General features: G+C 46.8%; 1 protein-coding gene across 4 annotated transcripts in view; it reads left to right on the forward strand.

Annotated features, from left to right (window-relative positions):
• Positions 1 to 839: 839 nt before the first annotated feature.
• The window catches only part of MAP3K9 (mitogen-activated protein kinase kinase kinase 9), an 89,583-nt gene continuing 64,272 nt past the window's right edge, over positions 840 to 26,150 (forward strand). For 2 of the 4 annotated variants that reach the window (XM_039534600.1, XM_039534598.1), the window contains exons 1-2: positions 1,097 to 1,690; positions 8,177 to 8,590. In XM_039534600.1, the coding sequence (XP_039390534.1) occupies positions 1,339 to 1,690; positions 8,177 to 8,590 (766 nt within the window). In that variant the 5' untranslated portion in view covers positions 1,097 to 1,338. Of the gene's footprint in view, positions 935 to 1,096; positions 1,691 to 8,176; positions 8,591 to 26,150 lie in introns of those variants that run through there. The other 2 variants (XM_039534601.1, XM_039534599.1) reach the window with 2 other exon arrangements.

Here is a 26,150-nt window from a genome sequence, read left to right on the forward strand (position 1 = left end):
TGCTACTCTCCACTATAACCATCGCAGTTCTTAGGCTATAATAACGAAGTGGTGGGGTGTGTGTGGAGGGGGGCGGGGGGGAAGCGCTACCCCGACTGCTACTCGAACGCTGCTGATCCATTGTCATAAGTCCTACACCGCTAACCAAGTCTTTTTCAAGTCACCTGGTAGGGGCCTGCACTCCCAGAGCAGAGGGACACGAGGCCCGTGCAGCCGCTGCTATGTGCAAGTCCCAGCGGCTGTGACCCCGTGACTGCCATAAAGCTCTAGATAGCGGTGGCTGGATGCCCTAAATCTGTAGCACCCACAGGCGGGCCCGACTCCCGCGAGGCTACCGCCGCTGGGGGGGGGGGTGGAGTCGGGCAGCGGGCTCAGTCAGCACAGCAGCAGCAGCAGCTCACGAGCCGCGAGCCCGGGCCGCGCCCCGCGGAGCTGCAGGGGCTGGGAGGGAGAAGGTCTGTGACCGCGCTGAGGAGAGGCGCCATGGGTTCGCTAGTGACTCACACCGCCCCGGAGAGCGGTGAGGTGGCGCAGTGCCGCCCACCGGCTCAGTCTCGCGCTAAACCCGCCAGGCGCCACTTGCCGCGGTTACTGCTGACTCTGCCTCTCCGACGCCGCAGCAGGTGCCCCCGCCGACGTGACATCGGCTACAGCCGCAGTTGGACGGCAGTGTCTTACTTGAAGCCGCCTCCCAACCAATGGCAAACAAACAAACGTTCTCCGCGGGGACAATTGCCCAATCCAAATGAGGCGTTTCATCTCATGGTACCCGCCCCCACATCCTCCGAGCCAATGACACGAGCAATACAGAGAATAGACTCCGCCGCCGCAAAGTGGAAGCAGGGGCGGTGCTCTGGCGGTTTAACTGACGTGGGCCGTCAGGCCAATGAAAAACTACCACTGATGGGGCGTAGGACCAACTGGGAGAACGCCGGTGAGCGCGAGACATCAGAACCGGGTGGGTGGGGATTTCCCTGGGAGGGGCGTGGCTGAGTATCTTCAATCAGGTAGGGGAGGTACTGATGGACAACCTCATCAGCCAATAGAGATGAATATCTGGCAAGGGGGCGGGGCCCGCGGTCCCGAGCGAAGCTGCGGGAGCGGAGAGTCAGGTGGCTGAGGATGCGCGGCAGCAGGAGGTGGGGGATGCGGCGGCGGCTCAAGGGTGCCTGGCACTTGCCCGTGCCCGTCCCCAGACGGGGCTAAGGAAGTCCCCGCTGCCCCCTGCCCGTACCTGCTGCGCTGCCTGGAGGCGCCCCGGGTCCGGCTGCATGAGCAGTGGCCGCGGCGGCGGCGCCCGGCTTCTGCGGGCGCCTCCCCGTATGGAGCAGCCGCTCCATGGAGCCCTTCACAGCGCGCAGCACCAGCCCGCAGCCGGAGGCGGGGGCCGACGGCGGCGGCAGCAGCAGCAGCCCGGGAGAGGAGGCACCTCCGGGCGGGCCGCTCTGGACCGCAGTGTTCGAGTACGAGGCGTGCGGCGACGACGAGTTGAGCCTGCGGCCGGGGGACGTGGTGCAGGTGCTGTCCCGGGACTCGCTCGTGTCCGGGGACGAGGGCTGGTGGACGGGGCGGATCGACCAGCGCGTCGGCATCTTCCCCAGCAACTACGTGAGCAGCAGCGCGCACAGCCGCCGCCAGGGGGGCGCCCAGGAGCTGCGGCCCCACTACGCGCCGCCCCCGGCCATACACCGTAAGGGAGCAGCGGGCCATTGGCGGGGGTGGCGGGGGTGGGGTGGGCCCGGTCGTATGGGGGCGGCCTAGCCTGTCCCTATTTCTTGTGTTTTAATTGTAGCCTGTAAGTGACAGCAGGGAGTTGTCTTCTCTGTGCTGAGGAGCCTGCGAGGGGGTGGGTTGGGAGGCAGCTCCTCAGCCGTGGGTAGGGCTTCTTGGTCAGGCAGTGCCAGCCTCCTGCAGCTCAAGTGTATGATTTATAATGACCATGTCCTTAAAGCGTCTGCACTGACTCCTCACCCACCCCATGGGTTTTGGCATTGGTGTGGAATTATCTAGGCCAAGTGGGGCACGCTGTCAATCTGCTACAGGGTTGGAGGTCACAGACACAGCTTTTTCGTCCTATTTATCCTGTCACTTGCAGCCGGGAGCTTGAAAGCTAGAAGTTAAGGTTCTAGGATCCTAACTTAGTAGTAACTTGTGAAAGGATTAGATGCGGACGAAGTACTGTATACAATCCATCATGTCCCATCTGAGATGTGCAGAGATCACTGAAAAAAAAATACAGTTTCTTTACTAGTACATTACATATCCTATTCCGCCAAATGTCACTCTTCTCCTTATCCTAACACACGTTTCTTCCTTTTCCACATCCTTCTCTAATTTCCAGAGGACTACACCACCTATATTTTAGATGTAGGTCATCAAGTTGTTATTTCATTAACCTGAATATCTATCACCTTTTGCTAAACTAACCTGGTTTCAAGAGTTTGGTATGTTCATGCATGATGATAAAAATTTCAGGGTTAAAGCTCCCAGGATTGTTTATGTAGCTTGGTGTTTCTCCCAGTACACTTAGGGAAAGGTTGTTTGGAAAGAGACCAGTTAATTCTTAATTAGACATGTCTGTGTTCTGCTGCTACTTATTCCATATATTCCTTTGTTAAAACTGACTCTTTTAAAAAGTAAGTGTACTTTCCTAACCTAAGATGTTGTATGTTAAAAGGCTGCTTTCCAGCCCTTTGTCCTTAAGATCAAACTCTGCCCTCAGATAAGTGCACATGAGTCTTATTGACATAAGATACTTAGGACCAATCCTGTAATGATCCCTTATGCCCACTCAGAGCCTCATTGACTTCTGTGGGGCTCTGAAGGAGTGCACAGATCTCTCTTTATGGAGTTCATTGCAGGATTGGGGCTATTAGTTGCTCCGTAGCCTGAAGCCATTCCACAGTCCCTCAGTTTATTAATTGTGAACTACAGTTGTGGAAAGCAAAACATTCTAGAATGTCTGCATCTAGAACATGTTTCTGTCTTCTCTATTAATATCTTTTTCAATTAATGCTGGGAATTCAAAGACAAAATTAAGATTTTCTTTTTTGAATTAGCTTATTTTGTTTAAAGCAGTGGTAGAGTATACAAAAATGCTCACATAGGACAGTGAAGTCCTTCAAGGAAGATCTGTGAAATGATAATGTTTTTCTATCTGGCTCCCTGTCTGCTCAAAAGTATGTTGCTGGGATTAAATCATGCCATCTATGGGAGAATCCTGGTTTAGGAGCACCAAGAAACAGACACTATTCCGATCATTAAAGCTGAGTGTTGGATCAATGATTCTGCCCTCCTCTGCTCAGCAGCTGTATGGTCCAATCTTTCCATGCAGGGAACAGACCAAATATTACCAGTAAGTGTGGAAAGGAATCCCTCCATCACAGAGCCATTTCTGCTTTCCTGAGACTGTTCAAGGTCCTGTGGCTCTAACTTTTTATTGGGAGTGCAGAGGAAATGTACATAGCAATGGATTCTCCAACCCTGTTCCATCTCCTGTGTGTTGGTGCTCAGAGGGCTGCTGTAGAGTACACCCCTTCCAGCAGCCCCAAATCCTGCTGCTCCACTTGTACAGCAGAATTGTGGTGCCTCTGCTGTATAGGGCCTTTTTGCACTTCCAGCTGATAGGATTGCCTCTGTGCGTTAGGAGTTTTGTGTGCCCTAGTGGCTTGTTAAGAAGTGTTGGAATTTGATCAAGCTGTATACCCATCTGTTGTGTGCATGGCTGCTGTTGAATTGGGTTTTTACCTTAATGTTTGTGAAAGGTGCTGGACTGAAAGTCCTGGCAACTTCATTCTTGCAGATAGCTGGAATAGCGTGGACAATAGCAGGACATTCTCTTCCACCACTCAGCCAATGTGCCTCAGTCCTAACTTAAAAGCAGCGAAGAGTCCTGTGGCACCTTATAGACTAACAGACGTTTTGGAGCATGAGCTTTCGTGAGTGAATACCTCTTCGTCGGATACCTCAAGAGGTGGAAGGATAGTTCAGGTTCCATGCTCTGTTAATCCATGGCCTCTTTGTTGAGGCTGCCAGCAGGGGTGCTGAAAGACTGTGAATGCCAATATGTATTGTGGACTCCTGTCCACTAGCAATTGAACTAATTATTGATGAAATGGTAATTATGCTCACATTCAACTTAGTTTGGGTGTGAACCAGTGATCTACGGGCTCTGAACCAGTCCTTTGATTGAGGAATCCGTATACCTTTCATCTACTTCAGTTTATTTGATTTCTTTGTTAATTCTTAGTAATGTTACTGTCTTGGGATTTAAGTATTGTTAAAATATTATAATCTTTCCCTTAATTTTTACAGTTCAGGAGAACACTACTTTTTACACATTGCATTTGAATTTAGAAAGTGGATTAGTACTTGCAGCAAGATGAAGAAAAATGAGGATTTGTAACACAAGTAGTTTTTTGCACCTCATTAGACCAACTCATACATCTTACCCAGTGGATTTTTGTAGCTATCTTTATGAAGAATGAGACTCTAATCAGTCATAATACTTAGTCCTGCCTTGAGTGCAGGGGACTGGACTAGGTGACCTCTTGAGGTCCCTTCCAGTTCTATGATTCTATTATTGTCTTAGATTGTTTTGATTTCTCCAAAGGTAAACTCCTAGTTATTCTCTTAGATTTTCTTGATTAGACCGTCCATGGATGAAGTAAGATTGTGAGGTTGCTATCCCAGTTTACCTGAAAGCAACATACAAACTGCAAGTGAAACCGAAACCAAACTTTTAAGTTCACAGGTACTTTCTTTTTCTAACTACAAATGAAGTTTTGCTGTGAGATGCAAGCTTATGTGTGGAGGCACAAAACCTCAAATAATCAGTGGGCATAAAATCACATTGTGTTTCCAGCATGAGAGTATAACTTGCAAATCAGGATTGAATTACAAGATACAAACATGGCAGTTCCTTGTGGAGAATCTGTCATACTTCGGCTTTCTTCTTTTAATAACCCCTTTCTTCCTTCCATCCCCAGCGCTGCCTTCTACATTTTCTGTGTTTCTTTTGTATGTCAGTTACAAGAGTAAGCTTTTGTAATGGAGCAGAGCATCTAGAAGAATATTATTACTACATCCAGAGCCATTCTATTCCTTCCCTAGCTTTCGAGCCATTAACTAAACAAGATGCATTGCTAGAGGAACTGTCCATTCAGCACCCCTGGGGTTAGAATCATACCTTTTCACTGGAGTGTGTATGTTGATATCAAATCTGGATGTATAGATTTTGCTATATGTCTCAAGGTTCTTTAACCAATTAACATCAGACCAGCACTAATTGATCACTCTTCTGCACGCCTTTCCTCTACCTTTTTAGCTTATTAGCTAAAGTACTTATGGGAAAATCTTACGATCAACAGCCTCTCTAAAGCATTTTCAGACGGTAGATTGTTGGGTCCATAAAACTTGTTTTGTAGTTGTGTATCTGCACATAAAGTACATTTTAACCACCTGTTCTCTCTCTAAAGGCAGGGTATAGGGAAATAGTGCAACTTCTGGAATTCAGTTGAAAGATTCAAAAAGTAGAAAAGGGGCACTGTTTCCTGTTTTGAATCTTCTAACAAGAGGTACCAGGGCTGGTACTTGCACTGGAGGGCCTCAACACAACTGTAATAATGCCTCTTAGACGCTTTCAGTGCCAAAATAATTGGCTCATGTCAGTTATTGCTCTTGTCTTAGAAAGGCTTGATTTAAAATATCACTAATATGTTTGGTCAGAAACTGGTACTGTGACTTCTGCAGTCATGTAGATGACCAGTATTAGAACACCAAAGTGCCATTACTGTGGGAGTGACACTGTGTCCATGAGTAGGAGAAAGAGGCTGCTTTCCAGCTCTGTTCAACAGGGTGATTACATGAAGACAAAATAGATCTTAGACAAGTGTAACCTGGGCTCCCCTGTTTTAGGCGTGGTTTTTTTGTTTTTGGGGGTTTTTTTGGTCTCTTGTATTGGAAGAGTCACAGGAGTCAAGAAAGCTGTATCGGGTGAAAACTCCTGGTGCTGAAGGAAGGGAGTGTAATGCTAGGTGAAATAGTTGAGGTGTTGAAGGTGAGGATTCTGATGTGCTGGTACTATTGTGTGAGGAAGCTTTATAGCTAAGCTTGGCAGAAGTTGATTTTTATTAACAATTTTAAAGCATATTGATGTTTTAAAGCATTTTTTTTTCAGTTTAAATTTTCAGTTGTGGGAAATTTGGGAGTGGGTCAGACAATTATTTAATAAAATGTTGATTCAAAAATTTAAAGTTTTATGATTGTTAAAACACAAATTATCAACAGCACATGAAAATATACAAAGCAAATACCCTTAAATCAGTCTCTAAATTCTCAAGCAGCATTTTTCTTAATTTGCCCATCTGTAAAGTTGAGTATTATTTATGGAATTATTTTCTTGTGGGTCTTTGGTGGAATTGATGTTTACTGACATTTGCTGATTAAAAATCTAATCCTTCCAAGCCTAATTATAGCATCTCTCTGTCTCGCTTGTGTCTAATCCATGTTTCCTTGATCTTGGTCAGAAACAAGTCAACCGAAATTGCAAACAAATTTAATTTTGTGCAATGACCAGTCTGAGCCAGTATATACAATTTAAGATTCAGTTGTGGGGAGTGTTTAAATAAATCTTTAAAATGATGAACCCCTGGTTTTCCATATTAAATATTTCCGTATCAAAGTCACATTATGTGTTGGTCCAAAGATGACTCTTCTTCTTATCAGTTCTGCAAACTCAGTGTGCAGTCTGAAAATCCCGCTTTGCTGTCTGTCAAATGATGTCCGTGACATCAGAACTCTGCTAACAATTCTGTTGACCTGTTGGTGAGACAGCCCGGCAGCCTATACAGCCAAACAGGCGCAAACTAGATTTTAACAGGAGTGAAAACATGTTTGTAGCAGTTGAATAAGCATAGACACAGAAGGAGCAAATGCAAAAAAATGCAATTTTTGTTTGTTTTTGACTAGGTCTATAGCAGTGGCTACTATGTGAATAGAGTGTAATCCTGACATATCATGTGATGGGGTCAGGAGATAAAAAAAATAGTTTAACAGCATTTATTTGTGTCAAACTGTGGATGTTTTTAATAAAGGTGTATCACAAACTAAACACACTGCCTGAAGATCAAGTTCAATGAACTCGTGCAGATGGAGAACATTTTCTACTCCTGAGGGCATTCTGTGCCAAAAAAATAAAAATTCTGCACACAATGTCTTAAAATTCTGCAAATTTTATTTGTCAAATAAATGTGAAGGCTCCAGCATGGCATTGGGGAGCACAGGCCCCTGGCTGCACAGAGGTGGGAGATCACTCTGCAAATCCCGCCCCAGGACATGGACTCAGCGGTGAGGCTGCACCCAACCCTGACACAGCGCAAGTACTGGATCTGCCCCAGAAACACCCCAGGGCCCTGCCCCTCCATGCCATGTGCACCAGGTGTTCTATATGGCCCCAGTTCAAATCAATAATGTGACAGGGGGTCTGGATGCATGGGGGTTAGATGGATGGGGGAACAGCTCCCCATACAGTGATCCTTCCCCCTGCATCTGAGGAAATGGTGGGTGCAGTTTGCAGAGCTTCTTGCAGCCTGGGGAGAAATCTGGGGGTGGGTCTGACCCAGACCAGATGCCGTGCAGGGGAAGAGGAAGTCCTGTCTTCTTCAGCCTATCCGGGACTAGCAGCTGAGTCTGGCACAGGGTAGGAACCACCAGTTGGGTCTTCCGCAGTCCTACACCTCTGCTGGCTGCCCTGGGCACACAAAACATACTGCTGGGGAGGGTCGCATGACTGCTCTTGTGGCTTCCCTTTGCTTTCCCATCAGAAGGTCATTTTTTTGCGGGGAAGCAAAGAAATCTGCAGGGGGACATGAATTCTGTGTACACACAGCAGCGCAGAATTCCCCCAGGAGTAATTTTCATGATAGGTTTTACAATGTATTTATAAAAATGTGCCAACCCCTGAAAGATCCCTCAGATCACAGTAGGGAGGCACAGAGCTATCTTTTTCATGCCTGTTGTTTAAGGGTGAGTCTAGTAAGTAGTTCACTTATGGCTTCCATTAGAGGTTGATTTATTTTGTAAGGATGGCATTGGGCATCACAGACTTTTCCATGTATGAACTAGTGGTTGGATGATTCTTAAGAACAGTTTAACATTTATTTTTCTCTCTCCCTAGTACTGGAGATTGATTTCTCAGAGCTGGCTCTGGAGGAAATCATTGGCATAGGAGGCTTTGGAAAAGTCTATCGAGCTGTTTGGGAAGGAGACGAAGTTGCTGTCAAGGCAGCTCGTTATGACCCTGATGAGGACATCAGCCAGACCATTGAGAACGTCCGCCAAGAGGCCAAGCTTTTTGCTATGTTAAAGCATCCCAACATCATTGCCCTCAGGGGAGTGTGTCTGAAGGAACCTACTCTCTGCCTGATCATGGAGTTTGCCCGTGGTGGGTCGCTAAATAGGGTGCTGTCAGGTAAAAGGATCCCCCCAGACATACTTGTGAACTGGGCTGTCCAGATTGCCAGGGGAATGAATTACCTGCATGACGAAGCGATTGTTCCTATTATCCACCGTGACCTCAAGTCCAGCAACAGTAAGTACTACGCCTTGTGTAGCCAGGGTTGGGATTGGGTTTTGAAAGGAAGTGGTAAGGAAGGAGGCATATTGCTAATTTAAATCCTCTGTTGTGAACCACTGTATCTTCTAGTGCAATCCATTGGGGATAAGAAAACTGAGTGTTGCAAGGAAGCTAAGTTCTCAGCAACATGGTGGTAAGCATCTTATAAACAAAGACTCTGAGCAAGTGTTAATTTCAGAGTGTCAGTCATGTGTACTTTGCAGAGGTAACCAAGTTGGTTGCATGCAGTAAAGGACAATATTTCCCCAACAGGAAGCATATTTGTACAGTGAGCTAATATACATACTTGCTTACAAACAACTAATGCTTCTGAGATCTCAAAAGAAGTTGAATTGACTCACTTCAACATACATCAGTATGTAGGAAAGTGCCACTGAACTTAAAATGCAAATTTGCATTATCCTTTGGTAGAATAATGAGACTAGTTAAACCTGAGGTAAATGTAAGTAATACTTAATATTAGGAACTGGATCAGGCCAGTGGTCCAGATGTGATGGAGTATGTTGTTTCTAACAGTGTCCAGCACCAGGTGCTGAAGACGAAAAAAGTACAAGAAATCTCACATTTGGCAGATGTGGAATGATCTACTCTCATCATTAGGTCTCCCCCTAATCCCTTATAATTAGAGATTTAGATTAATATCTGAAGCATAATGTTGCTTTCAAACTTGTTGGCATTAACTGTTAACATTGGATAGCCTCATCCCTGTAAATGTCCAGTCCCTTTTTGAATCTTAAGTTTTTGGCCTCAGGGAAATTCTATGGCTGTGAGTTTCGTAGTTGAATTATGAGTTGTATGGAAAAAGTGTTTAGTCTTTGTTACATTTTTAATTAATTGAATGTCTCTCTGGTCTTGTGTTTGAAGACAAGGAGCACAGAAGCTCTCAACCAACTTTCTCTATAACATTAATTCTTACGTACTGCTGTCATTGTTCTTTTATTCATCTCTTTTCTAAAGTAAATAATCCCAATTTTTAAATGTCTTCATAGGAGACTTTTCCCCAGAATTCTAAAAATTTTCATTTCCTTTCTGTGTTGTGGGTGTGTTAAAGGCATGTTAGTAAATTCTTTGAAGTGAAGAGTTGACCAGAGAAGGTCCTAGCTCTGACACTGACCTATTCTTCATTTTTTATGTCTATTTTCTCCATCTGTAAGAAAACACTTATTTGTCTATTTCATAAGGAGGGTGTGAGACTTCATTCACTAACACTTATAGAACATTTTGAATTATTCAGTGAAACGTACCATAAAGCATAAAACTTATTTTTAAAACTCCTTTTGTCTGCATATTTCGTTTTGAAGTCCTTGAGTCTAAACATTTAGAGCATTGCAAGCTGCATGATATGTTAAGTTCTTCAGCCAAGCACAGAGTTCTGGTTGGGATAGAGAAGCAAAATGTTATAGCTTATCAGTACCATCCGTGCTGTGAAGAACAACAGTAAATGTTGGCGAAGTAAATTAGTGGCGCTTGAAGTCAGACTGAGACGCTATAATTTTTTTCAAAAATCCCACCCAACCCGATTTGGGAGGAAACAATACATTAAGTATTGGGGGAAGGGGGGGAAATGAGTGAGTGCTTGGATGAGGTTAAGGCAAAGTGAATATGAAAATTCTTTTTCAAGTCCAGAGGACTCTCTTGTTGAGAGGGGAAAGGCTGAGAATTTATTGCACCACATGCTGTGCCACTTAGGCCTGCCCAGCAGCACTCCATCGAGGACTGTGAGTTAAAGATGCTATCAGAAAAAAAATACAGGAACATTGGAAGGGGGAAAGTTTCTGCTCTAACCCAGCAAGATCTGCAGAAAGCAGCAGGACAGTAAACAAACTAAATGCCAAGGTTGGTAGTTGAGGAAGGGGTGTTAAAATAATGGAATTTTATTATAGATAATCTATCTCCCACATTTTGCAAATATGGAAACAATCTAAATGGTACTACAACTATGGACTCAGCATAGTACAGATGATGTTCATAGATGCTTGATTGTTTAGTTTTTTAAAGTTTATCTGTCAAACTGTATAACTGCAATGAGTGACCTTGTTTTTATTGTCTTATGTACACTCTCTTCTGGCTGTATCTATGAAATACTTAAATTCCCAGATTATTTTGGCATTGAGGACACAAATCAAGTTGGAAACTTTATTTTCCTGTGATGCATGGTGTATGACCTTCTGAGCCTCAGAGCTTACAAAGAGTTCATGTTTGAATGTATACTCTGTAGATATTAACAAACAAGAGTTTGAAAAAAAATTATGGAATATTTTTGAGGGACTGAATGGTTTAATTGGCAGGCACTGCCGAAGCAGTGTTTTTCAGAGTAGAATCCTATTTCTATACCTTCCAAAGGTTTTGAAAATAATGGGCTTAGACTTCTTCTTTGGGAAGATGTCACAGGTTGGTTGACCCTCTAAGGCCCACCCTTGCCTGTGACAGATCAGCTACCCTCCCAGCTGATTCTGATAGGGCCATCTGATAATTAGCCTATTTAATTATGGGACCTAACTAAGAAGGGGTCATGGGCTCTCTACAAAAGAGCTGAGAGAGCTCAGTTGGGAGAGGAAACTGCAGGAGGGCAGTTGACTCCCAGGGGCAGCTCTAGGCATTTTGCTGCCCCAAGCACGGCAGGCAGGCTGCCTTCGGCGGCTTGCCTGCGGGAGGTCCCCAGTCCTGTGAATTCGGCGGCAGCCTGCAGGAGGTCCGCCGAAACCGCGGGACCAGCGGACCCTCCGCAGGCATGCCGCCAAAGGCAACCTGCCTGCCGCCCTCGCAGTGACTGGCAGAGTGCCACCAGCGGCTTGCTGCCCCAAGCACGCACTTGGTGTACTGGTGCCTGGAGCCACCCCTGTTGACTCCTATGGTAGCTCCTGTAAAAGGCTAACTCCCAGATAGCTCGCCTGGAGGAGAATTGAGCAGGGTTGCAGGAGGGAGGCTGGCTCCTGTGACTGGTCCTGGAAGAAGGGAAACTGCTAGAGGGAGAAAGCCTCGAGTCAGCACTCTGTAAGAAGAGGAAAGAATTGAGAGCTGGAGCTCAGGAGGGATAGAAAATTTTTGTTTATGTTGTATTTGGATTGTTATCACATTTGTTTCTGGTGCCTTGCTGGATGATACTTAGAGACTTCCACCTGGGAGAGTTTCCTGCGGGGGAGACTGAGGCAGCGTGAATAGTGCCACAGTGGGTCACAAGGAGTAACTGTAGAGGGGAAATTCTGCCACAGTTTGGTGGAGGCTGAGCAGTGATCTAGCCCCTGTGGAAGGGAGCAAAGTAGGACAGCAACACTGTCACAGGAGATCATTCCATCTTGTGTGGGGGAAGACAGCTGAATTGTCCCTTTTAAAGGTTCCATGATTTCTGTTCTTGAAGATATTGGCAGCTGAGATGCAGCCTCCAAAATAGATTCTATGCTTTCTTTCCTTAAATGAAAAGGGAAGTGAGTAAGGGTGCCTGTAGCTCCTTGTACAGCTTAGCTCAGGCATCTGTCCCAATTTTTTTCTCCTCTTTCCATCCTCTTACATTTCCTGAAATGTGATGTCCATGGAGATGTGTGTGGTGAGGAATAAGAACAACAGTCTCTTAAAGCTTGTAGGTTTGGGGTAATTATCTAAACCTTGAGCAGAAAATCCCCATCCTTGGGAGCTCTGAGAATCTGAGATGAGTGGTTTGGTTGCTTTGTGGACCGTGTCAGAAAACAAATGTAATCCTTAAAGATAGCTGACCCTGTACCCATGACTTTTGAGAGGTCTGTGCTGTACTTTAGGGTGCATAATGATATTTTGCTGCCAAGTGACTTCCAGTTGTACTGCAATGGACAGATTTAGAATCTGTTAGGCAAGCTTTCTAATGGTTCCTTCAGTGGGATGTATAATCCCAATTATGCGACTGGATAAATACAGCAGCTGTTTTGGGATTTATCCCCCACACAATGCCTTTCTTTCTCTCTTTTCCCCCCCACTTCCCCCCCAGGTATGTGATTAATATGGTTTCCCTTTGTATTGCATAGTGTTTGAGAGGCTCAGAATTTATCCAGCCTAAGGAAGTAAAGAAATTGGCCAAGACTTTCAGATACTGAGCAGTCACCATCTCTTATTTCTAGTGGAATAAAGAAATTAACATAGCTGCTCTTGTTTACTTCTCTACTCGTGCATCAGCCTTAGAGATGGCAGCACAGGAATAATGCCAGTTAACTGATGCTGCAGGGAGACAGCCAGCAAGCGATACTTGCACTGTTTTGGTTGGTTCAGTAAAACATGATTATTTTTTGCAATATATCGTGGGATTACTTTTCAGATATCACTCATCCAAGATCTTAAAAGCACTTTACAAAAGTCACTCTCTATTTTACAAAAAGTGAAACTGAAGCGCAGGGTGATTAAGTGACATGGTCAAGGTGATGTAGTGTGGTAAGGGCAGAGCTGAGAATAACACCCAAGAGTTCTGACTCCAATCTTGTGTCTTCCTAACACATTACATCTAAAAGATACTGCTCTCTAAGTGAGCAGTTTTTGGTGTATTGTGTAGAGTCTGAAATATCCATATTGATACTTCAAAGCTGCCGCTTTCTGATGACTTCCCATCACTGCCATGCTTTTGGCTCCCCATTCTATAAAACTGTGAAACACACCTCCTTTCCAAAACCTCCCAAATACAACTAACTTCAGCATGAATCTGAACAGCTGACCCAGCAATTAATAATAATAATTGATTTTAAAAATAGGTGCAGAGCATTTAACCTTTACTTCCAGATAAGTATCTTAAATCCAGCTCAAGGATAATAGTGACTGAAAATTGTTACTATTTTATAGGTCTGTATGAAAAGGTGGCCTCAATTAATTTTCTAGGTATAGCATAGCCCAGTTACAACTGTCCCTCTTCCTGACAATCACATCAGAGGGAAAAACTGGATGGAGATGAAACCACTGCCTTTCTCTCCTCTCTTCCCGCCCCCCAACCGCCACAGTCCCAGAGTTGGATCCATTCAGGGCAAGATTAAGGTGCACTGGCAGGGCAGCATGGAAGTCGTGTGTGTGTGTGCGCGCGCCGCTGATTAAACTCTCTAGGGCTTTCAATCTGGCATCTCCCATCAGAATTGAACTGGGTCACCAACACTACTTTCTTTAAAAAGGTAATATTTCTAAATAAGGAGAGGGAGGCTGTTTTATGAGGTAATCAGTTATTTGCTCTTGGGCATACAGATTGGTGCCCCCCACCAACAGGAAGGTGAGAGATGGGAGCATTGTCACTTTCTAGCCAATAAATTGGCATGCTAATTTTACACACATACATGCAGGTTCAGTGGGGAGTGCAGGGAGCACTCATTAGTTCTGTATTTTTTAAGATAATAAAGGTGAGTAAGAATATATACTTCTGGAGAGCTGTGACCAACTTGAGGAATATTGTAGACTGACCTTTCGAGGTTCTATCCTTTGTCAGTTTGCCAGGCTTTGTGGATACATTGCACAAAGCTGCTAGAAGTATACAGGATGTGGTGGGCTCTCTACTCCTGCATTATTTTCTGCCAAAAAGAAGTCTTTCACTTACTGCCCATTCATCAGTCACAACATGGGTTATTGGTCCTGAGGAGTTATTTCCCTGTCTGCATGCAATGATATGCTGGTGCTAACTTTTTATTTTTCCTACTGATGTATTGGAAAATCCATTCATTAAGACATTCAAGAGAGTGGGAAAGTTTTCAGTTCAGGCCTTTTCCTTGGTTCTTTGTTTTTTTAACTTGTCTAAATTAGTGGCACTTTTTTCTTAATGAGATTTTACAGATACTTTCTTGTTTTTCGATTATACAACTTTGAAGGCAGTTGTTACTCTAATTCTGCGATCTAAGCGGGGCTGTTACTTTAATTTTGAAAAGTTTTTTGGTTCGATATTTTAATAAAATATTATCTTATTATCTCTAAGTCACATGCTCAAAATGCTGTGACCATATGGGGTATTTGATACCCATGTGAACAGTCTGAGTAAAACCACCAAATATTAATAAGACAATACTGAGCAAACAGAAGTTCTTATTTCTTTGAGCAGAGATAGAATTACCTATTGGAAGAGTCAAAGTTCCGTTCATATTAAACAAGGTTGTATTTTTAGACCTAGTTAATAACTGATTGCTGCAGGGTCTGAAATTCTGCTGTATAATAACTGTTGATAGATTAAAAGCAGCAAAGAATCCTGTGGCACCTTATAGACTAACAGATGTTTTGCAGCATGAGCTTTCGTGGGTGAATACACACTTCTTCAGATGCAAGTTGATAGATTATGACTTAATGAGACCAGGCGAGATATAGATATAATATTGATTGGGGTGGGGGATCTAAGTGATTCACTCTACTACCTCTTCTGTATTACAGGGCTTCCTATTGGTTCTCTTTATTGGGTGTGCTTGTGGTATGAAAGGGAGGAGACAGAGTAACCTTTAAGGGGTAACTGACTGTGCATTGTGGCAGGAAGCCTTTTACCTTCCAGAACCCTCATTTGTTTCCTGGTAATATGTAGGATCAACTCTGTGCACTCCCACCAGGTTGCTGCCTCTCCTGCCTTGGGATTTGAGTGGTTTTTTTTTTTTTTAATTGTAGCACCTAAAGTCAGGTGGTGATGCTAATAGTACTGTCAACTGTAGTTTGGGGTCTGTACACGAGTGGAGCCGGGGCTCGACCCTCTCCAGGGGGATGAGGGGAGCCACGCCGGCTCACTACACTCTGGTTGGTCCGGGAACCTAGCCCGGCAGTCCTTGCAGTAATTGCCCGCCCGGTGGGGGCAAGAGGCTCAGGTCCTCCGGCAGGGCTGAGCCATCACAATCGCTATGCACCTGGCCCTACATCAGGGCGGGGCAGCAAACACTGAGTCAGAAAGCTCAGGCCTTTGGTCAGGGCTGAGCAACAGGGCAGCAAACCCAGAGTCAGAAAGCTCAGGCCCTGGGGCAGGGCTGAGCAACAGTACCAGTTATCGGCCTCCTCAGGCCAGGGAGAGGGGGAGTCTGCCACCCTGGAGTGGGGTGGCAGGGGGGACGCAGGCCCTCCCACTCCACTGCGTCCCAGCCTGGGGCCCTAGCAGCAGCTATCGATCCGCTGTTCCGTCAGTGGGGATCCTGGCCGCAACACACTGACATAGGCTCCGGTAACGCCGCAGCCTGACTGGGGTCGGCTGCCCCCGGGCTGCTTCCGTACTCCCCCTCGGGACCTACCTGGGTCCTAACGTTGGCCTCTGGAGGGTCCACAAGCATAGGCTCGTCGCAGCCGGGGCTGGGTGGTAGGTCCGGGAATTCCTCTGGATAGTCGGCCCAGGGTAGCTCTGGCGGCTCCTCCGGATAGCAGCAGGCGCGGGGGAGCTCCAGCGGCTCCTCCGGATAGCAGCAGGCGTGGGGGAGCTCCGGCCAGTCTGGGCGGTTGCCCTGGGTCGCAGGAGTTTCCCAGTCTCGAGCTCCCTGAGGGACGTCTGCTCTCACCGGCTGCTGGGAACTGATGGAGCTCTGAGGGTCGGCTTTTATAGTTCCGGGTCGCCGCCTGACCCTTTGAGGGGCGGGCTCAGAGCTCCGTAGCTCCGCCCACTCTGGCCTCCGGCGGGGCTCTCCCTCCTCTGGGCTGGAGGGGAGTCACGCCGGCCCACTACAAGGTCCATCATGGATCTGTGAGCCTCTCTGTAGCCACTGTTTAGAAGCATACAGTTAGTTCCATTTTCTGTTTAATATCTAAATCTAACTTTGACTTTAACATCAACTTCTGGGGTAGTGCATTTGTTCTCATAGCTAGGGCCCTACAAAACTCATGGTCCATTTTGGTCAATTTCATGGTCATGGGATTTTAAAAATCATAAATGTCATGATTTCAGCTATTTAAATATGAAATTTCATAGTGGTGTAACTGTAGGGGTCAGGACCCAAAAGGAGTTGTGGGGAGGTCGCAAAGTTATTGTAGGGGGCGTTGTGGTACTACTACCTATACTTCTGCGCAGCTGCTGGCGGCGGCTCTGCCTTCAGAGCCAGGCAGATGGAGAATGGTGGCAGCTGGCCAGGAGCCCAGTGTAGAAGGCAGAGCCATCACGAGCAGCTGCACAGAAGTAAGGATGGCATGGCAGGGTATTGCCACCCTTATTTCTGTGTTGCTGACTGCAGAGCTGGGTCCTCAGTCAGCAGCTGCCACTTTCAGCAGCACAGAAGTAAAAGTGGCATTGTATTCTATTGCCACCCTTAATTCTGCGCTGCTGCTGGCGGGGTGCTGGCTTCAGAGCTGAGCGCCTGGCCAACAGCCACTGCTCTCCAGCTGCCCAGCTCTGAAGGCAGCACAGAAGTAAGGGCGGCAATACTGTGACCCTCCTAAAATAACCTTGTGACTCCCCTCTGCAACTCCCTTTTGGTTCAGGATCCCCAATTTGAGAAACGCTGGTCTCCCCCAGTGAAATCTCTGTAGTATAGAGTAAAAGCACACACAAGACCAGATTTCACGGTCCATGACGTGTTTTTCATGGCCGTGAATTTGGTAGGGCCCTACTCATAGCTATGGGGGATATACTGCCCCCCACTTACTGTGGTGCTGTGCTGTGGTGAGGGAAGGAGGATGAGGAGAGAACTCTCATGCTGCATACAACTAAAAGAAAACTGCACAAAATGGAAACGTGATTGCAAATGTAACAACAAAATTATTCCATTTTACCATTATATTTCCAGCTGGAGATCGCTCCCACTGAAGCTTTGTCATAATATTATAAATATATATAGACACTATTATAATAGGCCTAAACTTTCAAAAAGTCTTAGTGGACCTAATTAACAAAATGCTATTCATGTGATTTCTGCCTGATGGACAGTTTTTACTCCCATGACGTTGCTGATGCTTCTTGGTTTTGCTGTCTTGATTCCACGAAGTCCCTTTATCCCCAAACTTTCAAGTTGATGTGATTTGAGGAAGAATTGAGCTGGCTTCTAGACTTAATTATTTCCCATGGAGCACTTAAATGATAATGAAGTGCCGGCTAATTCAAGACTAAAAAAGAAAGGTGCTTTAAACCAAGCAGTTGGCAGGAATTGAATCTCAATCCACAAAGGAGAAACTCCACTTTTTTCCAGGGTTCTCTTTTTCATAAACATTCAAGATGTTTTTCCACTAAAACAAAAAGACTTACTTCACCCTAGCTGAGTGAAATGTATCCATTCTAAATATATCATGGCTCTGGAGGCCTACACGTTCCCTTCCCCCATTAAGCATTCGCTCTTTAGTGTTACCGTACAGTTCAGCTTAAACTCCAGGAAGCTGTGCTGTCACATCCATCACATGCTCCAGATTGATAGAATGGGACAGCTGGTGAGCTTTGCTGGACACTCACACGTGTGATAATTAAACTGCATTTGCTATTTTAGGGAGGAAGAGGAATTATTTAAGCTTAGTACCAATGTGGACACAAGAACAAATGGATATAAACTGGACACTAGGAAGTTTAGACTTGAAATTAGATGAAGGTTTCTAACCATTAGAGGAGTGAAATTCTGGAACAGCCTTCCAAGGGGAGTATTGGGGGCAAAAGACATATCTAGCTTTAAGACTAAGCTTGATAAGTTTAAGGAGGGGATGGATATGATGGGTGCCTAATTTTGGCAATTAATTTGGCAATTGATCTTTGATTATCAGCAGGTAAGTATGCCCAGTGGTCTGTGATGGGATGTTAGATGGGGTGGGATCTGAGTTACTACAGAGAATTCTTTCCTGGGTGCTGGCTGGTGAGTCTTGCCCACATGCTCAGGGTTTAACTGATCGCCATATTTGGGGTCGGGAAGGAATTTTCCTCCAGGGCAGATTGGCAGAGGCCGTGGAGGTTTTTCGCCTTCCTCTGCAGCATGGGGCACGGGTCACTTGCTGGAGGATTCTCTGCAGCTTGAGGTCTTCAAACCACAATTTGAGGACTTCAATAACTCAGACATAGATTAGGGGTTTGTTACAGGAGTGGGTGGGTGAGATTCTGTGGCCTGCATTGTGCAGGAGGTCAGACTAGATCAGGGGTCTCAAACATGCGGCCCGCGGAGCTCTTCCCTGCGGCCCGCGGAGCTCCCCAGGGCCGCCCGGGGGGGGGCAAAAGGGGCAATTTGCCCCAGGCCCCGGGCTCCGCAGCGGCCCCCAAGAGAAAAGCGGAGGCTCCCGCCTCCGCCCCTCTCCTGGAGCCTCAGCGCATCAAGCGCCGCGTCTCCGCCGGGGCCTCTGAGCCCCGCTCCGCTCAGAGCCGCGTGGGGAGGGGGCGGGGCTGGGAGCTCCAACGGGGCCTGAGCCCTGCCCCGCTCAGAGTCGCGTGGGGAGGGGGCGGGGCTGGGAGCTCCAACGGGGCCTGAGCCCCGCCCCGCTCAGAGTCGCGTGGGGAGGGGGCGGGGCTGGGAGCTCCAACGGGGCCTGAGCCCCGCCCCGCTCAGAGTCGCGTGGGGAGGGGGCGGGGCAGCTGCCTCCGCTCGGCGTGGAGCTCACAGCCCCGCCCCCACACCACGCGGCTCTGAGCGGGGACAGCTCAGGCCTCGCCGAGACGCGCTTCGGGGAAGCGGGAGCCGCCGGGGCGGGCCGGGGCCTGGGTGGGAAGCGGGAGGGGCCGGGCCGGGCCTGGGTGGGAAGCGGGAGGGCGGGGCCGGGCGGGGGCCTGGGTGGGAAGCGGGAGCCGCCGGGGCCGGGCCGGGGCCTGGGTGGAAAGCGGGAGCCGCCGGGACCTGGGTGGGAAGCGGGAGCCGCCGGGGGCGGGCCGGGCCTGGGTGGGAAGGGGCGGGACCCGCCGGGCCGGGCGGGCCTGGGAAGGAAGCGGGACCCGCCCGGGCGGGCCGGGGAAGGAAGCGGGACCCGCGGGGCGGGCGGGCCTGGGGAAGGAAGCGGGACCCGCGGGGCGGGCGGGCGGGTGGGAAGGGAAGCGGGACCGGCCGGGCGGGCCTGGGGGAAGGAAGCGGGACCCGCGGGGCGGGCGGGCGGGCCAGGGAAGGCGGGACCCGCGGGGCTGGGCGGGCCGGGCCGGGGAAGGAAGCGGGACCCCGCGGGGCGGGGTGGGAAGCGGGACCGGCCGGGGTGGGGAAAAGAGGACCTGCCGCGCGAGCGCAGCCGGTCTTGGCGGGGGCTTCCGTTCCGGGACCCGCCGCCTAAGTGCCCCAAAGACCCGCGGCGGGGACCCCCCCCCGCCGCCGCCGCCGCCGCAGGTCTTCGGGGCACTTTGGCGGCGGGTCCCGGAACGGAAGGGGCCCCCCGCCGCCGCCGGTCCCGGGCCCCCGGAATCCTCTGGGCGGCCCTGGAGCTCCCAGTTACTTCCTGTCACCGCCAAACTCCCCTCCCCTCCCGAGTTATTTTCTGTTACTAAGCTCCCCGCGCGCTGCTCCCCAATGTTTGGGGCCGGGGCTCGCCCCTGGCCCGACCTGCCCCCCCCACGCACCTCCCCCCAGCGGCTCCCGGCCCCCACGTGCTGCCCCCTCACCACTCGGGAGCCTGCCCGGAGCTCACGCTGACTCCACTCCTCTGCTATGCCAGCTTCCGGCATCACCTGCTGCCGCAGGGTCCTAGAGCCCCCCTTCACTAGGGCCAGGGCAGGCTGCCCTTCCCCTGCCCTTCTGCCCTAGTCCTGAGACTCTCCAATGCCTCAAGCCTCTCCAATGCCTCAAACCCCTCACCCTCACCCCCATAGCCCTCACCCCTGCACCCCCTCCTATCCCCAAACTCCGTCCCAAAGCCTGCACCCCCATCCCCTGCCACAGCCTGGAGCCTGCACCGAGCACAGAGCCTGCACTCCAGACCCCCGCCCCCACCCAAACACCCGCCCAGGGCCTGTACTCCAAACCCCCTCCCCCACCCAAACTCCCTCCCAGAGCCTTAGGCAGTAAATCTAAGTGCGTGTTTTGTCCTTTTGAGTGAGGTGCATTACTGAGTGTATATATTTATTAAAACAGCTTGGAAATGACTTCGTCAAAAAAAAGAACACTCATGGAAGAAAAGAGAGTTTTCCAAGACAAATGGGAAAATTTATATTTTTTCACAGAGGTAAAAGATAAAATTCAATGCCTTATTTGTCAGCAAATGATTGCTGCTCCCAAGGAGTATAACGTGCGTCGGCACTATGACACGATGCACTGTGAAAAATATGATGCATTCACCGGAAAAATCCGAGAGGAAAAAGTTCAGCAACTTAAAGCAGCATTTGCCAAGCAAAGAAATTTATTTTCAGGGATTAACAAGTCTAGCGAAGATTCAGTAAGAGCAAGTTTTGTGATAAGCGAAATGATAGCTAAATCATCGCGACCTTTTACAGAAGGCTTATTCATAAAAGAATGTCTTATGAAGGCCAGTGAAATTTTATGTCCTGATAGGAAGAAAGTTTTTGAAGGCATAAGCTTGACTGCAAATACAGTTGCCTGCAGGATAACGGATTTAGCTGATAATGTGCAAAAACAATTGATTCAAATGGCAAAAGACTTTGAAGTATTTTCAATTGCTGTTGATGAGAGTTCAGATGTATCAGATACCGCACAGTGTGCAGTGTTCATTAGAGGTGTGGACTGCAATTTGAATATAACTGAAGAATTGCTAGACTTAATGCCACTGAAGGGTACCACAACGGGACGTGACATATTTCAAGGATTGGAAGAGTGCATTGAAAAAGCTGTGCTGCCATGGAACAAACTCGTATCTTTGGCTACGGACGGTGCACCATCAATGTGCTCTGAAAACATTGGTGTGGTTGGATTATTGAAGACCAAACTGAACAGCCTCAATATACCAGGAATTAGCTTCACCAGTATACATTGTATTTTGCACCAAGAAGCCCTGTGTAGTAAAAGTTTACAAATGAAAGAAGTTATGGATGTAGTTGTTAAAACTGTTAATTTTATACGTGCACGAGGGCTGAATCACAGATAGTTCACTTCTTTTCTAGCAAGTATGGACAGTGAATATGGGGAACTTCTGTATCACACTCAAGTTAGATGGCTGAGTCGTGGAAATGTTTTGAAGCGTTTTTTTGCACTTAAAGAGGAGATTGATTCCTTCATGAAAATGAAAAACAAGGAGGTTCCACAGCTTGCTGATTCCACTTTTATCTGCAACCTTGCTTTTCTAACAGATGTAACTGATCACCTGAATGCACTGAACTTGAAACTTCAGGGTAGAAAACAGGTGATAACACAGATGTATGACAGTATTAAGTCATTCAAAGTCAAGCTTACTTTATGGGGGAAACAGCTGACTGCTGGCAATTTGGTCCATTTCTCAACTCCGAATTCCTTAGGAAAAGTTGAACCCAAATCCTTGAAAGAATATGCAGAGATCATTTCTAACTTACACAAACAGTTTGATGTGCGGTTTAAAGATTTCAAGGCACTTGAACCACATTTTCAACTTTTTTCCACACCATTTGCTGTTGAAATTGACAATGTTGCAGAGGAAATGCAGATGGAGTTAGTGGAGCTTCAGTGTGACACGATTTTGAAGCAGAAGTATACAGATGTTGGAATTCCAGAATTCTACAGGTTTCTTTCACAAGAAAGATTTCCCATGTTATTCTCTGCTTCTGCAAGGATAATGGCAATGTTTGGAAGTACATATATATGTGAACAGTTTTCTCTTCCATGAAGATTAACAAATCTGTGTTAAGGTCAAGGCTCACTGATGAACATTTGCAAGCAACACTGAGATTGGTTTCGTCTCAGGATATCAAACCTAATATTGATGCTCTGGTTGATGCAAAACGCTGCCAGCTAAGTGGCCAAAAATGAAATGACTGTCAAAATTAGCACTGACGTTTCACATTACAGTTAAAGAAGTTAATAAAAAAGTTAATAAATTGACTTTTAATAGCATACTATATTTTAATACTATACTACTATATTACACTTCATTTTTTTTTCTGCCTACCTCCAGGCGCTTCCCGCCGCCAAGCCACCAAACAGCTGTTGGTGGCGCTTAGCACTTTCCAGGAGGGAGGGGGGAGGAGCGGGGAGCCGCGCGCTTAGGGGAGGAGGTGGAGAAGAGACAGGGCAGGGGCGGGGCCTCATGGAAGGGGTGGATTGGGGGTGGGGCCAGGGGCAGCAAGGGGGCGTGTCAGTGATGCGGCCCTCGGGCCAATGCACTAGTCTTCATGCGGCCCTCGGGGTCATTTGAGTTTGAGACCCCTGGACTAGATGATCATAATGGTCTCTTCTGACCTTAGTCTGAGTCTATGTAGGCAAATATGTTCTCCCTTTTAATATAACTGATGTTGGATAGGGTTGGGTGTGGGATAATATCTGCTTGTTAGCAGAATCAGAATTCACAGTTTGGTTTTTCTTTCCAAATTGTGGAATTTCGAGGGTGGCCAGTGAAGTCCTTGCTACAGAATCTTTTAAAGTGCTTAACTTGTGGGGCTCAATTCACACCTGGTGTAAGAAGACACAGTCCCACTGAAACTAGTGTCAAAGTATCCAGCACAGCAGGTGGTGACAGGGCCTATAATGATGTAATGAGGGGGAGCATGCATATAGTATGTAGGAAAACCCAAATCTAGTCCACATGCAAGTCTGTTACTCACTTCATGTACAGTAGTTGGAAGAATTTTTTTCCGAAATGCAGGGCGTGACAGGTTGGATCACAGAAACCCCCTGCAGCAGTGGTCCCCAACATGGTGCCCATGGGCGCTGTGGCGCCCACAGGGGCATTTATGTGCGCCCGCCTAGTGCCCAGCAGGGGAGAGAAGCTGTGGCCCCACGCCTGCCGGGGACACAGTACTCCGGGACTGCAGGCTGTGGGTGCCAGTGTTCTCTGTCCTCGCGGCTTCTCTCCGGCTTCTCTCTGCATTGCCCAGAACTGCCACCAACAACAACAACAAAAAAAAGCTATGACTCTGCAGAATAGACTGAATGCCGCCCCGTAGCATGTTCTGCCCCAGGCACATGCTTGCTCCACTGGTGCCTGGAGTTGGCCCTGTATGTGAGTATTCTTCTGCTTCACTGATACTGCTGTTTTCTTGTGCTTTGCAATTTATTTTTTTAACATTTTGCCCCAAAATGAGTGGTTCAAATAAAAGACAATGTACGTATTCAACGCAGAGTGGGAAGAATCCTATTGTTTTATTGAAAATAAAGGGAAATGTATTTGCTTATTGTGCGGGGATGCTGATGCAGTGCTGAAAAAAACATAATGTTGAATGCCATTTCCAAACTAATCATGGCTCTTTTGACATCCACTTAAATCTGAGTTGAGAAAGGTTTGATTTGAGTTGATTAATTTTCTTCTATCTGCCCAGCAATCTGAACCCTGAACTAATGCCCCTCTGCCCAATCCCCCTCTTCCCCCCAAGAGGCCATTCTTTATGGCTCTTAGTCTGCCAGTCTGAGATTGTGCGCAAAGACTTTTTGTATGGACACCTATCCACTGGAATTAGATTGAGAGCTCCAATTTGTTTATCCTACATAAATGAAAAGCTGTCAGATTGTGATTACTTTCAATCAGAACCAACCTCATTCTGTATAAACCTGTAGTCTACAGGAGCCATATAAGGCACAATATCCCATTACTAACTTCTTGAGCCAACCAATCCCACACAGGTGAAGGGATTATAAAGCCTGCAGAAAAAATTGCAGGACAAAAATGTGCCCTTATTTGGGCTGATACAGTTGTATAAATGAATATTTGTTCTGGGTCAAGAACAAAAAATCTCATATGCAGTGAATCCTAAATAATACAAACCCAGCACTCCTCCTATGCACCATTCCATTGAATGTAGTTACCGTTAATGATACTGCTGCTCGTGCTATAGTTACAGGTGGGTCATTTGGTGGTTGTGCTCCTTGTTTTATAGGGTTTGCATTTGGATGTCAAGTTACTGTATAAGCCTGCTTATTTCCTTGCATCTTATTCTAGCCTCTCTCCTATCTTTATCTACAACACAGACTTAAGTTTTACATATTTAGCTCCTAAGAAAACTTGGACATTTCACATTAAAGTGTTACTAAAGCTGAATGGTAGTGTTTTAAATCCACTTTGCATTCACTTTGTAGTGGTGTAAGTGACAGCACAAGGTGCAAGGCAATGGAGAAACAGGCATCATGCTGCTTATAGATAAGGATTCTTGTACTCGATGGTAAACTCACATTAATTTTGTAGCAAAGGCCCCTTTTATTGCTGTATCATATTGCAACAGACTAGGAACTGTGGCAGCTTTATTTAAAATAAAAAAGGAGGTGGTGTAAAGTTTAAATAAGAAAATGAATAATAAAATCAGTACAGTAGCCCTTGTGGTGCTCATTTTGATATTAAATCCAATGTAGTTTTTGCTGTCTGCACCATTTGTTTTAAATATGCTACAGATTTTTGTGCAGACAATGCATAATTACATCTTAAAAGTTGCTAGAATAGAGGATGATGGTTTTGGCACATGAGAAAATGTCCACTTGGCACCTAGGAAGCTGTTGAAGGGGGTCTTGAATTGTAGAATAATCACACTAGCTGGATTTTTGTGCTAGAATGATCGGCAAAGTCAACTGTTTCACTTAAATTGTCATCTTTAAATTTCAATGTTAACTCATTAAGATGAATGAAGTGGTTCAGACTTCTGTTTAAGCTATTTCAGGCTGTCTGCAAACTCAGGAAGACAACATTATGTTGGTTTACTTTAAGGTAGGCTTTAAGTTTTTCGTTGCTACCATAAGAACTAGAATTGTAAATTTTTAAAAAGTTAAGAATCTAGAGTGTCCTTCCATGCCTGGATTCGGCTTTAGATTCTGCATACTCTGAACCCTGTCCATAGATAATGGCCAAGGCGGATTTAAATTTGAGTTCATACTGGAGTAGAACTGTAATACTGTTAAACACATTTAATCTGTTTGCTCAGTTTAACTGGTAGCAGTCTTGTTACTACTTATGTTTCTCTCCTTGCTCCTGCCTCAACCCTGTTCCCTCCCTGTACTCCATTGTGACACATCACATGCAACTTATTCACTTGGCCAAGATTTACAAAAGTGCTTAGTGATTTTTGGGTGCCTCAGTTTTGGTATTCCCAACGTGAGACAGTTTAAAAGGGCCTGATTTTCAGAAAGTGTTGAGCATCTATTCTTTGAAAATCAAGCCCTTTTAAGGTGTGTCAAACAGGGCACCCAAAATCACTGTGACTTTTGAAAATCCTGACCTGAAGATGAGTTTATCATATGGCCATTTCCATTTTAATGTATTTTTAAATGTAAGTGTACATCTACCCTTATGGGGTTGTTCACCTTGATAAGAATCTCTTCTAAGCAGTTCGTGAGAAAGATGCGATAGTTGCTTTGCTCAGAAAGGATTAATTAGGAAATTTTATACGAGGCACCTCCCCTTTTTTGGATTTCTAGAAGTTACAGTGGTTCACTTCCCTTTAGGGTGACCAGACGTCCCGATTTTATCGGGACTGTCCCGATATTTGCTTGTTTGTCCCGCGTCCCGACCAATGTTAGGTCGGGACACTGGACAAACAAGCAAAGGCTCCGGAGCCCGAAGGGCTCGCGCCCTCCCCTGCTGTGACTCCGCCCCCTCCTTCCCCCATTGGATCCTTCCCCAAATCCTCGCCCCC

Source organism: Mauremys reevesii, linkage group 4 (assembly GCF_016161935.1).
Source record: "Mauremys reevesii isolate NIE-2019 linkage group 4, ASM1616193v1, whole genome shotgun sequence".
In the NCBI taxonomy this organism is placed as follows: Eukaryota; Metazoa; Chordata; order Testudines; family Geoemydidae; genus Mauremys; species Mauremys reevesii.